Source organism: Tupaia chinensis, unplaced genomic scaffold (genome assembly GCF_000334495.1).
Source record: "Tupaia chinensis unplaced genomic scaffold, TupChi_1.0 Scaffold000198_1, whole genome shotgun sequence".
Lineage (NCBI taxonomy): Eukaryota > Metazoa > Chordata > Mammalia > Scandentia > Tupaiidae > Tupaia > Tupaia belangeri.
In genome coordinates this window covers 1,863,915-1,881,211 of record NW_006159673.1, presented here as the reverse complement: position 1 = coordinate 1,881,211, position 17,297 = coordinate 1,863,915, and the positions used below count along the sequence as shown (strand labels likewise).

The window sequence follows — 17,297 nt, the reverse complement described above, 5'->3', positions numbered from 1 at the left end:
AACTCTGCTGGACAGTAGGCGCATCCCTACCCCAACCGCTGCCGTCGCAATGCCCAGCCTCCCCTCCCAAAACTCACTGCCCTCCGCCGTCTGCCCAGGCTCAGTCTCCTGGATCTCCCACGCTCAGGGTACTCCGGCCAGGCCGCAGTTGTCGTGGTCCTTAACTCTCCACTTTCTTGGCGTCAACCTGCTTGGCACACCCTCCTCGGCCTTCTTCCACCCTTCTAGTACATTCCAGAAGTCATTCGAGGTCCAGTTAATGCCACTTCCCCTGTGAAGCCTTTTCTGGTTAAACGGCCTCCTCTGGGTCCTGCACCCTCTGGGTGTCTCTGGCCCTGTGAGCTCGCCTGGCCTCGCTGCCCTGTCGCTCCAGTTAGCTTTTCATACATGCTGTATGTGAACGTCCACCGCGAAGTGAGTGCCTCACGGGAAAAGCCCGCTCCCGAATTACTCTCCTTCCCCCATGTGCAGGGCCTAGCATGGCGTGTTTCGTGTACTAGGGGGTCAGTGGGCACTTCCAAGATGAAATTGGCTTCATGGTTTGTATCCGTCAGACCCCATTTTTATTTTTCACCTCACTTTTCACATTATCATTCTATTCCCTGCTGAAAACCTTTCACCATTCCTCCCTCCCTCGTCTTTTGATGCTCTGGGCTGGTTCCTGCCCCTCTTACGCCAGTTCTGGAGCACGGAACTCTCCCTGTGTAGAGGAGGGTGCTAGGGAGCAAAGCCCAGCAGCCCTTTCCCAGGTGTGGAGACAGGCGACAGCAGGCCAAGAAGGGACTGTCCTTGTCCTGGATCGCACGGCAAGCTGGTGACAAGGCTGAGGCCAGGCTCACCCTCCTCACTCCACCCTACTGTCCCCTTCGCTCTGTCCCTGTCCTCCTCTCTTGTCACCCCCTGTGTGTCCGTCCACATCTCCTATGGCAGTAGTCTAGATCAGGTCTAGAGGCAAACATCTCCCACGTTAGAACATCTCTGCAGTTAGGACAGGGCTTTGCAGTACCTGCCCTGGTCTGGGGGAACTCGCGCCCTCTCAGTAGCCCTCACTAGACTTCCCGAGGCCCTTCCAGCCGCCAGGGGTCCCAGAGTCCCGACCGTGCTGTGAGGACTGCTGCCCTGGGGAGGCCGGGGTGGCTCTCTCCAGCCCTGCAGCGCCGGGCCTCCCTGACCGAGCGCCTCCTTGTCCTCCTCGTCAGACATCCTGAGGCTGGCGTGCTTGCTGAGGTCAGACCCCACCCTGGAGCTGTCTCTTCAGTCGTATCTAATGGAGAGCATTTCGAGACAGGTATTTTCGTAATCCAAGGCCTTGGCTTTTGGGGTGTCAGGGACCTTGGGCAGCTGGAAAAGTTAGAAAACAAACTGGCAGCTAGTTACATGTCCCATTGAGATCAAAGACTCCCATGTGTAGGTCACTAAAAAGTGTACTGTTTGAATGGGGTACATTCGAGAGTTAAAGGAGGGTTACTCGCCATTTCACTGAGACAGGAGGCCTACCTTTAAGGCTGTGTGGCCTTACACGGCCAGGCAGAGGGGCTATGATCAGGGGCAGGAACACACGGCCTCCCTCGCTGTTAGACACGCCACACAGCAGAAAGGTGCCAAGTAGGTGAGTGCTAGTCTGCCGTCTCTCTAAGTCACTTGCGTGAGATCTTAATTTGTAAGATTTTAACAATACTGGGGCCAGCAGGGGGCATAGTGAAGGCACTGGGCTCCCACATGGCCGATCACAGTTCAAGTCCCAGACCTGGCAGCTTGCTTTCTCACTGTCCCTCTCTCTTTTTCTGGTGAGCACGTATGTTCTATAGCAAGTTGTTTTTTAAATAATTAAATTCAACTTAAAAAAAGATTTAACACCACAGGTGATAAGAATATTTCAAATATTCTCCCTCCACCACCCAGAGTTTTCGCTTTTTGTCCTTTAGGCTCTGGGCTCTCTTGAATGTATTAGAATTATAACTATCTCTCTCTCGCTCTCTTCTCTCTTTTTTTTTTTTCTCTTTTTGGAGAGGTTTTAGCTACAGGGTGCGTGCGCTCACCAGAAAGACAGAGACAGACAGAGAGACAGAAAGCGAGAAATCACCCCCAGGGGATATGGCCATGCCCCAATCCCTTCTCCTCCATTCTCCTCTCAGGATCTTGGGCATGCACACACACGTGCCCGGTGTGAATTTAAGCCACCGGATCCGGGACTCAAACAGTGGTCGGCTACATGGGAGTCCAACAACATAGCCATCACGCTAACTGCTGATCCCCACATTATAACTATCTCTTAAACTTCACACATGCCACTTTGCTGTTTCATGTTTTCATTCTTCCAAGTCCTTCTAGATCATTTTTTCTAATCCCATTTTATATGTGAGAAAACGGAGACCCAGAAAGACACTGGAGATGTCCCAGATCTTGCAGAATAAGAGGCGGAGCGAGTGCGTGAATTCCCCACTTCCACCTAGCCCCATGAGCACAGGCCGGCACCCCTAACACACACCACCTGAGTACTCCAGCCCGTCAAAGTGCAGTTGTGTCCCAGAGGAGATCCTGGTGAGACGGACTGGCCCGCGGGTGGCTGCCTTCTGCTTGTGGTGCCCACAATGAATTGTTCAGCTCCTCAAGGTTGGACACTCAAGAAAGGCATCCCCCTTGGGGCCAGCAGCTGGCGTAGTGGCTGAGGTGCTGGATGCCCACGGGGTTGACTGTGGTCTGAGTTCCAGGCCCGGCAGCTTGAGAGCACGTCAGGTGTGTGTGTGCGTGCCCAAAATCCCGAGAGGAGAATGGAGGAAAAGGGATTGCGGTGTGGCCTTCCCCCCTGGGGGGTGATTTCTTGCTTTCTGTCTCTCTAGAGAGCACGCATGCCCTTTAGCAAAAGTCTCTCAAAAAAGAAAAAGCCGTCCTCTGCCCCCTGCTTGCCCCTAAGAGGGGTAGGGTGTGACACTTCTTAGGGTGTGACACTTCTTTAGCTGAGACCCACTGCAAGCAGGTCTCTAGGAGTGGATGTAGGAGGGACTCTGCAGGCGACAGGGGACTGTGGGCAGGAAGAGCGAGCCCCGAGGAGAGGCCAGCCCGCACATGTGCCCAACTGCCTGCCCTGACGGGACAGAGGGCCACCTGGGGCTGCGGTCCCGTGTCCGAAGCCAGAGCTCATAACGCACAGGCTGACAGGAAAACTTTCCATTGGAATTTACACATCAAGGGAGATCGTTATCTTGATTAGTTCAAAATCATGACATTGCTTTTTTTTTTTTTTTTTTTGAGAGGTTTTCACTATAGGGCGCATGCGCTCGCCAGACAGACAGAGAGAGACATAGAGACAGAAAGCGAGAAATCAACCCCCAGGAAGGATGGCCATGCCACAATGCCTTCTCCTCCATTCTCCTCTGGGAATCTACATTCTCCTCTCGGGATCTTGGGCACGCACGCACACGCGCCCGGTGTGAGTTTTAAGCCATCGGGTCCGGGACGCAAACTGCGGTGGACTACGTGGGAGTCCAGCGACATAGCCATTACGCTAACTGCTGGTTCCCCATGACATCGCTTTTTATGAAGAGAATGAAATGATGCAAACCAAGGGCCATCTCGTAGGCCGGGGAAGCTGGGGCATCCCTCCTGCTTCCGCTTCCTCCCAGAATATGCGCCTCTCTGGTCCCTGTCCCTGTCCCTGTTGGTGGGGAGGCTGACACGTCTGTACTGCGCAGGGCGATCACCCCCTTTGGTTTGGTGTGCACTGGATTCCCAGAGTTCCGGGGTCAGATGGGTGGGGGGACTCGGGGCCATGCTCCCTCCCCTCCCTGTTACCTCTTGGTGCCTGCGTACCCACTGTGGAGCGGGGGTGCTCACGCTGCTCTTCCTCCATCTGAGATCAGCTGAGATAAGACGCGCACGCACTCCGGAGGATGCTGGGCTGTGCGCATGCACCACACTCCTCCTGAGCTCTGAAGTGGGCTGTGCGCATGCGCCACACTCCTCCTGCACTCTGAAGTGGGCTGTGCGCATGCGCCCCACTCCTCCTGAGCTCTGAAGTGGGCTGTGCGCATGCGCCACACTCCTCCTGAGCTCTGAAGTGGGCTGTTGCGCATGCACCATACTCCTCCTGAGCTCTGAAGGCCGGCGTGCCCGAAGGAGCAGTGTTCCTCTTACTGGAACAGTTCACTTCCGACCCACAGCATGGGGCTGGCGCCGGCCTAACACAGCAGCTGCTGACCCCAAATTAGCACATGCAGGTGGCGTGGTGGTTGGGGCACTGGACTCTCACGTGGCTGACCGCAGTTCAAGCCCCAGACCTGGTGGCTTAAAATCATGCCAGATGTGTGTGGGGGTGTGCATGCCCAACCACGCAAAATCCCAAGAGGAGAATGGGGGAGACGGGGTTGCGACGTGATTTTTCACTTTCCCCCTCTTATCTCTCTCTTTAGAGAGTGCGCACACTATGACAAAAGCCAACGATAAAAAAGGAGTGAGCGTGTGCTGGCCCCGCAGTGACAGGGCTTTGACAGACATCACAGTTACTCTGCTCCACTGTGGGGCTGGGCCTGCCACGCGGCCTCACAGACCCAGGGCGCCTCAAGCGGCTGCCTCCCTCCCAGTGATTATTTTGAGGAGGGCCCCATTGGGACAAGGGCGAGGCGGGGTGGGGAAGGACCCTCTCCAAGGACGAGGACGCGTGCTACCCAGAAGGCTGCTCTCCTTGCAGATCAGGGACAAACAGCTTCGCGGTTACCTGTCTGAGCTCCGCCCAGTGACGACCGTGTTCGTTAACCTGAAGTTTAAAGAGCGAAAGAAAGCAGACATCATCGGCTTGGCCATCCAGGATGCCTGCGCGCACATCTCGTCCGTCCTCAAAGTCTTCCGAGGCCAAATCAATAAAGTCTTCATGTTTGACAAGGTAAACACGGGCCGGTTCACGCTCGTGGCCCAGCGCAGTGGCGAGGTGGGGACTGGACCCTAGAAACAGGACGTCCAGACGTCTGTGCTTGTAACCGTCGGCGCTCGGCCGAAATGAACCCTGAGCGCCCCACCGACGGGAGTTGAAGCTCACCTGGCCTCTCGCACAGCAAACTTCCAGGCAGGGCAGACGCACCTGTGCCCAGAGCTGGCCTTCGCTTTCCAGCCTGAGTCGGGAGCCCTTGGGCAGGACAGAGCGCGGCCACCAAGCACAGCTCAGCCCTCTGGGGACTCAGGCCCCGCTGCGGGTGCTGCTGGGAGCTCAGAAAAGTTTGCTGCTGATACATGGGTCAGGGAGAGAGGCCAGGTTGAGCTGCTGTGGACTGAGGGCTGCTGCTGCCCACAGGGCTGCTCCTTCCTTTGCGTCTTCGGCTTCCCGGGGGAAAAGGTGCCGGATGAGCCCACGAACGCGCTGCAAAGTGCTATGAACATTTTTGACTTGTGCTCGCATACTGAAAATATCCAGTGAGTGTCGACCCCGATCCTACCTGGTGGCCCAACCCTTTTGAAAGCTGGGGGGTGGGTGTGGGGAGCAGGAACGAGGGCTGAGAACAGCCCTGGCCTCTTGCACCGCCAGGCCGCGTGTGCTGGCCCTGGACTGGCAGCCGGGCCGGGGGGCACTGACTACCCGGACCTGTGCTCAGTTTCCACCTCTCCCCGCCCAGAACCGTATCCATCGGCGTCACCAGCGGGATCGTCTTCTGCGGGATCGTGGGACACACCATGAGGCACGAGTACACAGGTGTGCTGCTCAGTCACCTAGTCTAAAACGGGGCGCTAACCCGTCCTCCTTCATTTGAAGATCAAGTGGGATAAATCTTGCAAATACTCCGGAGACGCTGGGCGATGGAAATGCAAGGTTGAATTACATTGCACAATATTCTTTCTCCTGAACTGGGAAAATAAGAATGCCAAAAGGAGCAGAAGCCACTTCTCTTACAGTGGTGGTTCACATCCGACCCACAGCACGAGGCCATGGCCCCACCACACGGCTTCACCCAGGGCAGCCCGGTGCTCCTGCGGAGCTCAGGTTTCTGGGGCGGCCCTGAGCAGGCAAGCAGGGGCTCTGCTCCTGGACGGGGCTTTCCTAGGAACTTCCTGTTGACGTCAAAGTCTCACTCTGACCTGCTGAAGAGCTTGGGGCTGCTTCATAAACTTAGGATCATTGGCATTTCTGAAAAATACTGACTCTCAAGAGTCATCTTTTTTTTTTTTTTAAAGAATTATATATTTAATTTCATTTATTCAGTCATTTATTTTAATTTTACCTTAGAGAGACAAAGAGAGAGATGGAAATTGAGGAACCAAGCCACCAGGTCCAGGACTTGAACCACGGTCAGCCATGTGGGAGTGTCCAGCGCCTTAACCACTACACCACCTGCTGGTCCCTCAAGAGTCATCTTAAATAGGTGTTATCTAGAGACCAGCAGGTGGCATAGTGGTTAAGGCGCTAGACTTGTACGTGGCTGACCGTGGTTCAATTCCCGGTTCTGGAGGTTTCAAAATCATGCTGAGAGCATGTGCATGCATGGCCAAACTCTCAGGAGGATGGAAGAGAAGGGACAGTGGCATGGCCACCCCCCAAGGACGCTTTCTCATTTTCTCTCTCAGTCTTCTCCTGTCTCTCTCTGTCAAGTACATGTGCCCTATGGCAAAGACTTTAAAAAAAAAAAAAAAGAGATGTTATCTCCAGACTTCATGGCTCTACTTTTCCTGTTTAACCTGTTCGGCAATCACGTATCTATTTTTTTTTCTTTTGTTTACATGCCCCCCAGAGATAAGAGACAGAAAGAGAGAAATCACCCCCTCCCAGGAGGGATGGCCACATTGCAATCACTTCTTCTCCATTCTCCTCTCGGGATTTTGGGCACACGTGCACATATACCCAGCGCGAGTTTCTGGCTGCTGGGTCCAGGACTCGAACCTTGGTTGACTATGTGGGAGTCCAGTGCCTTAAGCACTACAGGACCTGCTGGCCCCAGCAATAACACATTTAAAATGCTGAGACACTTAGGTCTGAAATGACTTCCTGTCTGGGACTGTCTTTAAAATAATGCACGGTGGAGAGTCAGTGGAGTAGGGAAGGTGAGGCAGGATGGGGTACGGGCACACAGCTGTCGGAGTGGGTGATGGGCAGGCAGAAACTCATGACAGCAAGCTTGATCACGTAGTCAGATCGATCGTTAATGCGCAGTTTAAAAAGGAATGTCTTGGTCGGAAGTATTCAAGCTTATGTTAACGCGACGTTCAGTGTTTAAGCAGTAGTGATATCAAGGGCTTACGAGCAGCCAGGCCCTGTTGGAAGTGGTAAGTGCGTATTTGTTCACTCCTCTTCATAAAGTGCCCTCCGAGGTAGGTTCTGCTGTCATCCCCGTTAGACAGAATAGGAAACTGAGGCATGAGGAGGTCGAGTGACTTATACTCAGTAGTTAGAGGTGAGCTGCGGGGTGTCGCCTGTCCCTGCCCCCAATCCACAGCCCCATCAGCCCCGGAGACTCGCTCTTCAGAAGTCCCCGAGGGAAGTTGCTTTCCCAGGAGCACGCAGACAGGAAGCTGCACCTCACCCCAGAGTCAGCCCCCAGCCTAACCTAGGCGTGGCCACCTAGCAGCGGGAGCAGATAAGAGGGTGCCCAGACTCGAGCCATCCACTGCCAACACCCTTCCATGCCTGAGGCCCTCCCTGGCCGAGCAGTGCACCCGTATGGCCGCTCAGGTGAGGGGTGAGGCGGGTTCTGCGCTAGTGGCTAGCTCAGCCGACTCTTGCACACCCCACTGCAGCCAGCAGGTCCGAAGGCCAGACTGTGCGTTGCTACGGGAGACATGGAGAGCAGGATGAGAGGCCCCGTGACAGCCAGCCCACATGCAGCCCGTGGCCGTACTGCCCTCTGACTGTCCCCGTCCTGTTACAGTCATCGGTCAGAAAGTCAACACGGCGGCCAGGATGATGATGCACTACCCGGGGGTTGTGAGCTGTGACACCGTCACCTACAGCGGCAGCAACTTGCCAGCCTACTTCTTTAAAGAGCTGCCGAAGAAAGCCATGAAAGGCGTCGGAGACTGTGGGCCGATCTACCAGTGCTTGGGCCTGAACGAGAAAGTGTGAGTGTGGGCCTTGCCTAGGAAGCATCTTGGATTAAAGAAGTGGTGGAATTATGGCAGCAAAGCCACCGGTCACCCATTTGAAATTAAGAGCCAGTTCACGAAGTCAAAATCTGTTCTTTCTCCAAACCAAAGCACAGACTTTGGGGTCCTTCCCCTTCCCTCCATCTCTATGACACCGCAGCTTAATGGGGGCTCACAGTCCGCCTTTAGGTCTAGAATGTAAGAGTCGTCCCCCTGGGGGTAGCTGTTCGCACACGGACAGTCCTGCTCACCACCACGACGTACTCACCGCTGGTGCAGACTGTATGCCCAGGCCTGGACAGGGTTACTGGAGTATGAGGTATTTCCTCTTCAAGGTCTTCAACGAAATACATTCCCTCAAGGCTCACCTCAGACTTATGAGTGTCACCTTGGAACGTAAAACCCTTTGATGGCTTCCAGTCATTCTCATGGTGGAATGACGTAACGGAACACCTGCCATCCCAAATCCACCTCCTGTGCCCGCACCCCAGGTGTTTCAGTGGGTTGTCCTCACTGTACCCACCACTGGTGGACTGGGGAGAATGCAGTCCGTTGTTGGTTTTTCTTTGTTTTGTTTTTTTTTTTGAGAGGTTTTTGCTATAGGGTGTGCATGCTGACCAGAAAGACAGAGTGAGACAGAGAGTCAGAAAGCGAGAAATCACCCCCCGGGGGGATGGCCACGCCGCAATCCCTTCTCCTCTATTCTCCTCTTGGGATCTTGGGCACACACGCACACACACCCGGCATGAGTTTAAGCCACTAGGTCTGGGACTAGAACTGCGGTCGACTACGTGGGAGTCTCCAGTCCCAGCCATTACGCTAGCTGCTGGTCCCTGTTTTTGTTTTTGTTTTTAAAGAGGGATTTTTGCTATAGAGTGCATGCAGTTGCTAGAGGGACAGAGAGTGACAGAGAGATAGAAAGTGAGAAATCGCCCCCATTGGGGGTGACCACGCAGCAATCCCTTTTCCTCTTGGGATTTTGGGTGGGCACACGCATAGGCCCAGTGTGAGTTTCAAGTTACTGGGTCCGGGACGTGAACCATGGTCAACCATGTGGGAGTCCAGTGACGTAGCCATTACACCATCTGCGGATCCCCACAGTCAGTTTCTGAGACCCAGCTCACGGATCTCCTCCTCTGTGAGTGTGTCCCAGGTTCACGCGGCACCCTCCTCCTGGTCGGACTCTGCAGCCCTGGCCCGCCGAGCGCCCGCCATGCTGCGTTGTGGTTCCTGAGCACACGTGCTTTCCCTCACTGCCCTGTGAGCTCTCGCTCCTTCTCGTGTCCCCAGTGCTTGGCCTTCAGCTGGCCTTCAGTAACGAGGAGTAACAGAATGGGCGAATGACGAGTGAACAATGTGGAAAGCAGGAAATTGCAACCCCCTCCCCTGCCTTTTTTTTAAAGGGCTTTTGCCATAGGGCACATGCGCTCACTGGAGAGAGACAGAGAGAGGGAAAGTGAGAAATCACCCCTCCAGGGGGATGGCCATGCCGCAATCCCTCCTCCTCTATGGCTTTAGGAATGTATGCACACATGTGCCCAGAGTGATTTTCAAGCCACCAGCTCCATGACTTGAACCGCAGTTGGCCACGTGGTAGTCCAGCACCTCAGCCACCTCCTGGCCCCAGAAGTGGTTACTGCTGCTCTTAGACCTGAGCTAGGATCTAAGTTTTAAGGCTCCGGTAGCAGAATCAGGGCTGTGGTTCGTCCCGTTAGCCGCACCCCGGGGTTCCCACTGTTCTGGGCACATGCAGGTCATCCATGAGGTGCTTGTTTGCACATATTAGTGAATGAATATCATCTTTACTGAGCACTTACTATATGCAAGACAGTTCACTTCAAAATATACGATGTGTGTGGGGTTACTCTGGTTTTTTAGTGTTCTAGGTTTTTTGCCATAGGGCGTATATACTCACCAGAGACAGAGAGGGAAAGGGAGAAATCAGCCCCGGGGGCATGCCATGCTGCAGTCCCTTCTCTCCCATACCCCTCTGATTTGGGGCACAGGCCCACACTCACATGGCCCCGTGTGATTTTCAAGCCACCAGCACTTGAGCCGTGGTCAGCCACGTGGGATACCAGTGCCTACCTTCCCCGCCACCTCTGTTCCCGCAGTGTGCCCTTACTATTAACCACAGACGGGATCCTCTCCATCACAGAACTAAAACCCGAGGCTCAGAAACGTTAAATGGCTTGTCCACGGCCGTGTCTCTGGTAAGAACTCCACCAAGCTTCAAACTGCCGCAGTAGTGCAGCGCCGGCCTCGGGAGACACGGCGAACACGGATTTAGCTCCCAAAGATGTGTGGCACGGTGGGCCGTGGCCGGGCTTGGCCGGGCTTGGCTGGCTCCCAGGCTTGGGGCCAGCACGATCGGCCTCCGACCCGGGACGGCGTCCGAGGTAACCAGGGCTGCCTGGGTGTGTGTGCCCCGTGCTCTAGCAGGCTGGTTATCATGGCAGAAGCATCCTGTGTCCCGTTTGCCCACGCCCCACTGCCCACAGCACTGGCAAGGCCGTGCCCCGAGCAGGAGCACACTGCTAGCTAATAGCAAAGGGCACAGACGAGGGGGGAGAAGTGGCCAGGCCGTTGGTGCAGGGAGTCCCCGCGTAGACCCGGACGGCCCCGGCCCCGTGCCTGTACTCCCGTGACTGTCAGGACTGAGTCTGCATGAGGGTGTCCAACGGGCCTGCACACGTGTGCAAACCCACAGCAAACCCACAGCAGAGCTGCCATCGGCTGTCTATTACATGGCGGCTTGGTATGCGCTGGGAGAGGCGTGGTAAGAACGGGGCCTTCTGACCTGACTGCAAAGCTCCTTTGAGTACACAGGGGCCAGTGTTCGCACCCCGGCCTGGGGTGACAGGCCATCAGGACCTCCTGTCACCTTCCGTTGGGGTTCTAGGGCAGTTCACCCCTCTGTGCCTCAGCTTCCTCATCTGAAAAGGGGAGCCAAGAGTCTTTCTAATGCTGTCAGACAGAAGGTAACGGCCTTTGGGAAGCCCGCGGAACTGCCGGACACAGCGTGAGCTCAAGCAGACAGAGCCGTTGTCTGAGCGGCAGGGCCCCCTGGGGTGTGAACGTGGCAGCACACCCACGTCCCCAGCCAGAGTCTGGGTCTCTTCTGCCCGTGCAGATCACAGGAGCAGCGCTGGACATTGCGAGTCGTCGGGCCTCAGTTACCCAGGGCCTCTCCCCGCCCTGGTCCCGCAGCCCTTCCATCAGGCAGACTCTGGAGAGACAGGGGGAGGCTGTCCAGCACGCGTCACTCCTGCTCCAGTCTCCGCTTTACGTCTAACACCATCTGTCTCTCTTCTTCTCCGCAGCGTCTTTGGTATGGCGTACCTCATCCACAACAGAAATGAGAGTTACCCCTTGTTGGGTAGGTAGTGGGCCTTCTTTATCTAACTATAGCAGAACGTGCAGAAACGTAGGCCCATGGAAAGGGGCCGCTTAATGAATGATCGTGAAATGGCAGAGTCGCCACCCGGGCCGAGAAGCTGGACAGCAGCAGGAACCCCGTGATCTGTCTTAGCTGTCCCTCCCCAGAGAGGCCTAACATCTCAACCCTGTGCACCTGTTGTAAGTGTGTGCAGCTGGAGGCCCGGGTGGTGGCACAGTGGGAACGCAGCTGGATGCCCGGGGAGGCCTGAGTGTGCGCCCGAGGTCGCCCTGTGCAGGCCGGGGGACGTGGCTGTGGTCTAGATCGGCCGAGTATGGGGCGGGGCCATGGCATGAAGACCTGGTGGGAATGCCCCCCACCCCCATGGAAGAAAGAAATATATACACTATTAAAGAAATGCGTAGTTGAAATCATACTTGTGTAATTACATATGCTCTATATATGCTTCTTCCCCCGACCACACATGAAGTCTGTCCGTGTTGGCTGCAGCTGGAATCCGTCCTCTGTCATTACTGTGTAGTGTTCCATTTGATCAACGTTACCGCTATGCAGCAATCAGGGCCAGCAAATGGTGTCATGCTGCAGTTACCTCACTGGCTCCCACGTGGCTGACTGCGGTTCCAGGCGCAGACTGCTGGGCGTGCGTGTGCCCAAAACCCCCAGGGGAGAAGGATTGCGGTGTGGCCATTCCCCCTGGGGGTGAGTTCTCTCTTTCTCTCTCACCGTCTCTGTCTCTCTCTCTCTTTCTCTCTGGTGAGTGCCCTAAGACAAAAACCTCTAATAAATGAACACAGCAATTCATTCTGCTGTTGTACACCACGTGGATTGCTTCCAGGTTTTGATTCTTATAAATATAAGAAGTATTATAAATAATACTTCCATAAACGTTCTTGCGCCAGTCTCCAGGTGAACACGTGTGCATGCATTTCTGTTGGGGGGCAATGCAAAGATGCGACTGTCAGGATAGAGGCGCAGTGCTGGTAGGCAATGCCGAAGAGTGTTCCCGAATCGCTGCATTTATGTATATTCTAGCCAACAGCGTCAGGAGAGGTCCAGTCGTTACTCACCCTTGCCAACATTTTTTTTTAACATAGAGTTGACAAAGTTTGTTATTTAGAAACTTGTGTGGTAGGTTTTTTCTTTTCTTTCTTTTTTTATTTTACTTTTTTTTTGGAGAGAGTTTTGCAATAGGGCGCGTGCACTCACCAGAAAGACCCAGAGAGACAGAGAGACAGAAAGTGAGAAATCACCCACCGGGGGATGGCAATACCACAATCTCTTCTCTTCCATTCTCCTCTGGGGAATCTTGGACACGCACACACATGTGCCTGGCGTGAGTTTAAGCCAACGGGTCCTGTGACACAGCCATTATGCCAACTCCTGGTTCTATAGGTTTTTAAAAGAATGTTTTGGATTTAGAATCCTGAAAGATGACAATCCATGACAGGACATAAACAGTAGGGATAATTGGAATATTCAATACGATCTAATCTAGAAGACCACAGTTCACCTTGCTAATCACGATCTTATGCCTTGGTAGAAACTATTAAGAGCAATTCTTTTCTTAAAAAGTTAACTAATTAATATCATCATAATCTTGTTTATATTACATTGAGTCACGTCGAGAGTGATCCTGTAACTAACAGACACTGGGCGCGCCCTGCTACCCACTCTAGAGCGGCACCCCTCGTTCATGGCCGGCTTCTCCGCTCTCGTCCTACCTGAACACATGCTCCAACACTTTGGATACAAGACTTCCATCTTTCTTGGGGCCAACTTACTTTTACCCATCTTTATCATTTTAATAATCCTGTTGATAGTGTCGTGGTATTTTATGTGCTTTAGCTCCTTTTGATTTTTTGAGAAAAATTGCCAGAGAGCATATGGACTCGCCAGGGGAGAGAGAGGGAAAGCGAGAAAGCACCCCCGTGAGGCTCGACCATTCCTTAATCCCTTCTTCCCCTCTCCCTCCTTTTGAGAATTTAGGCCACACGCACATGCCCTTGGAAAACAGCAGGTCCAGACTCTCACGGTGCACTTGGCCACGTGGGATCCAGCTGCCTCAACCACATGCCACGAGCGGGCCTTCCTCTCCTTTGCCATATGCTTACTGGCCATCTGGACGCGGTCTTTTATAAAATGTCTGTACAAAACTTTCAGCTAGTTTTCACCTGGGTCGTATTTTTTTTTTTTTTTTTGAGAGGTTTTCGCTATAGGGCGCGTGAGCTCGCCAGACAGACAGAGAGAGAGACAGAGAGATAGAAAACGAGAAATCACCCCCCAGGGGGGATGGTCACGCCGCAGTCGCTTCTCCTCCATTCTCCTCTCGGGATCTTGGGCACGCACGCACACGCGCCCGGCGTGAGTTTTAAGCCACCGGGTCCAGGACGCGAACCGTGGTCGACTACGTGGGAGTCCAGCAACATAGCCATTACGCTAACTGCTGGTTCTCTGGGTCATGTTGTTAACATACAACCCTCCTTCTGGAGGGGCAGCAGGTGGGGTGGTGGTTAAGGCACTAGAATCTCACATGGTCAACTATAGTTCAAGTCCTGGACCCAGTAGCTTGAAAATCATGCCGGGCACACACACCCACGTGCCCAAAATCCCAGGAGGAGAATGGAGGAGAAGGGATTGCAGCATGGCCTACCCTGGGGATTTCTCACTAGTTCTTTGACTGTTTCTTTCTCCAGCGGAAACCTAAAATATACATAGCTAGAGATCCTTTGGAACTATTTCTATATTCTGAGCGGGCCGCCGCCCCTGCTGGGCCGGGGCGTCCCCTTCTCTCTCTGTGCTGGCCTTTCTCGTCCCGATGAGCAGTGAGCTGGGAGCACCAGGCTGCCGTGGCCCAGCTCCGCGCTCTCAGCCCTGCTCTGTGCTTCCGTTTCTAGTTCTCTTGGAGAAATTTCGTTTTGCCTTTACCTTTGAGTCTATGATCAGTCTGGAAGTGATGTCCGATCAGTCCAGAAGCGACGTTTATGATTTCGGTGGTAGGAGCCTTTCACGAGGATGCTGACCGAGGGCAGGAGGGCAGACCTCCACAGCCAGGGTGCGCCCGGGAGAGGAGCAGCTGGCAAGGCCCTCGGCCTGGGGTCCTGAAGGCAGCGCTTCTGGTCCGCTCCTGATGTCCTCCTGTTGGACCTGAGCACCCCTGGAAGCCCTGGTGGAACCGTGTTAGGGAGCCGAGGGAGGCTCTGCCCACGCCCTGGAGGGGTGTCAGGCCAGCATCTGGGTGTCAGCAGAGCCCGGAGAAGGCGACGTCCCCGAACTGCAGTCACCTTGGGCAGCAGAAATGCCCCCTCACTGCATGCGGGGGCTTTTGGAATCTTCAAGCGAATACTTCACCTAAACCCAGATTCCAAGCTCCTGCAGACCATGGAGGAGAAACCCCGGGGCAGCCTCCTCCGGGGCCTGCCTTCCTGCCAGCCCGCTGGAGGTGCTGGAGGTGCTGATGACGGTGGGCCCCACGTGCAGGCACGGAGCCCTCTGGCCCAGGAGACGCTCATGCGCCCGGCGTGGGGTTAAGCCACCAGGTCCGGGACTCAAACTGCGAAGTCCCGCGACGTAGCCATTAAGCTAACTGCTGGTCCCTGAATAATTCTTTAAAAAAATAAATAAATAAAAAATAAGGTGGCCTTTGGAGCCTCATCTTCCGAGGTCCTAGGACCTCAGGCCCCGGAAGAACACAGCACACCTCGCAAAACGAAGCTCAAAGCGTTTTCCAGAAAGGGAGCAGACGCGGCAATGTGTGTGCGGAGTCGCTCCCGCAGAGCCACACCCGGGAAGCACGGCGCCCGCCGGGGCTCTGCCGCGCTCAGTGCAGCGTGCCCGGTTTCCCTCAGAGACCTTGGCCGAGTCCAGGTTCCGTCTGCTCCATCTGAGGGAACAGAGTGGGCCCTCCAGAGTGGGCTGCCCTTGGCAGAAGGCGTGCCCTGCTCTGACATGCTGGCTGGCTGGTCCCTCCTGCCCACCCACGTTTCGGAAGCGAGCTGTGTTGGCTGCGGCCAAAGTGTCAGGTCACATGCATGTAAAACACACAGAGAACATAGCAGTGACCGAGCTGTGACCCCAGGTGATTTATGTTGTTCTTTTTTAAAGTTTTCCATATTTACTGTAGTGAGCATGCATTAGACTTCATTGTTTTATTTTTTAAGAATTTTTAAAACTTAATTTTATTTATTCGTTCATTTATTTAAATTTGACCAGAGAGAGAGAGAGAGAGAGGAAAAGTGAGAAAGCAAGCCATCAGATCAGGGACTTGAACCATGGTCGGTCATGTGGGAGTGTTCAACACCTTAACCACCATGCCACTTGCTAATCTCCCCTTGTTTGTGTTTTAATGAGAGAGAGAGAGAGAGCAGAGACAGGAAGAAGAGAGAGAGAGAGAGAGAGGCATTTTTTAAGAGTTTTGTTTTTTTTCTTATGGCATGTGTGCTCTTGCAGAGTGGGGGAGAGAAAGACAGAGACAGTGGGAGGAAAGGTGAGAAATCACCTCCTAGGGGGAATGGCCATGCCACAATCCCTTTCCTCTTGGACGTGCACACACATGCACCCGGTGTGATTTTTAAGCCACCAGGTCTGGGACTTGAACTACAGTCAGCCATGTGGGAGTCCAGTGACGTAACCGCTATGCTATCTGCTGACCCCCAGAGACAGGCATCACTGACGGCTCTTGCTATTGCTGATCCTCCTGCTCCAGCCTCCCAGCCAGCCAGGACTACCGGAGCACAGCCCCATGCCCTGCCTATGGCCCGGCCTCCCACCACTGCCTGAGCTATTGTGGCTGGGCCCATGTGTTAACTTTATAATCTGAAAAAAACGAAAACGAAAAACAAACCATAATTTCTTTTGAAGAATGTAGCTGACTTCTTGGACAGATGTCCTCTGTAATTTTGAGGGAAAACCGCATTGTCCTGTCACTGATCCTGCGTCTGGGAGCTCCGAGATAGTGTAACCCTCGCGTACCGGGGCAAGCTTCCTCCATCACAGAGTCAAATACTTTATCCCTACTTGTGCAGTACAGGACCTCACTTTAATAAATGCATTCCCTGATGCGATCACCGACAGATTACTCGTGTGTTGCAGGAAAAAGAAAAAGGAGAGGCCAGGCATAGTGCAGGGTGAGATGCAAGGCTTGGGTCGGGGAGGTGGCATGATGGCTAAGGTGGCTGGATCCCACGTGGCCACCTGCACAGTTCAAGTCCTGGACCTGGTGGCTTGAAAAACACGCCAGACACGTGTGTGTGTGTCCAAAACCGTGAGAGGAGAGTAGAAGAGGAGGGATGGTAGCAGGACCGCCCACCCAGGGGCTGCTTTCTCAGTCTCTCCCTCCTTTCCGGTCTCTCCCTGGTGAGCATATCTGCCCTACAGCAAATTGAAATTCAAACAAACCACACGAGGCTCTACGAGACAGAGCCATCTGGGAAGGCTGTTGGTTTTCGTGCAGAGACCTCCTTGGCTGTGCCAGGCGTGCGTCTGCCCGATCCGGTGGCTGAAGCTGGGAACTGGAGTTTGTAGTACGGAGAGCTGGCTGCGAGTGCTCATAGCCTCTGTCTTTCTCACTCACGGAAGAAATACATTTTAAAGGAAAAGAACAAGGACAAGCAAACAAGCTTTAGGGTTAGATTTAGTTCCTGGCTGCGCAATCTCACGAATCTCCGTTTTCGACAACATCATTGAATGGACGCGATAATGAAGGTTATAGAAATACCTTTCCGTGTAACTCGTGGTAACTGAGTACAAGCTGTCGGACCCTGCTGTTAAGTAGGACGCTCTAGAGAAAGATCGTTGTAAACTTTAAAGTGCAAAGAGGTGGGACCAGCAGATGGTGTAA

The 17,297-nt window shown here is 54.0% G+C and overlaps 1 protein-coding gene across 1 annotated transcript in view; it reads left to right on the top strand.

Moving 5' to 3' along the window:
* Positions 1-17,297, top strand: part of ADCY10 (adenylate cyclase 10) — an 80,856-nt gene that overhangs the window by 24,376 nt on the left and 39,183 nt on the right. Inside the window, exons 8-13 of the mRNA XM_006147039.3 lie at positions 1,200-1,288; positions 4,688-4,879; positions 5,285-5,403; positions 5,604-5,680; positions 7,848-8,037; positions 11,385-11,440. Coding sequence (XP_006147101.1) covers positions 1,200-1,288; positions 4,688-4,879; positions 5,285-5,403; positions 5,604-5,680; positions 7,848-8,037; positions 11,385-11,440 — 723 coding nt within the window. The remainder of the gene's footprint in view (positions 1-1,199; positions 1,289-4,687; positions 4,880-5,284; positions 5,404-5,603; positions 5,681-7,847; positions 8,038-11,384; positions 11,441-17,297) is intronic.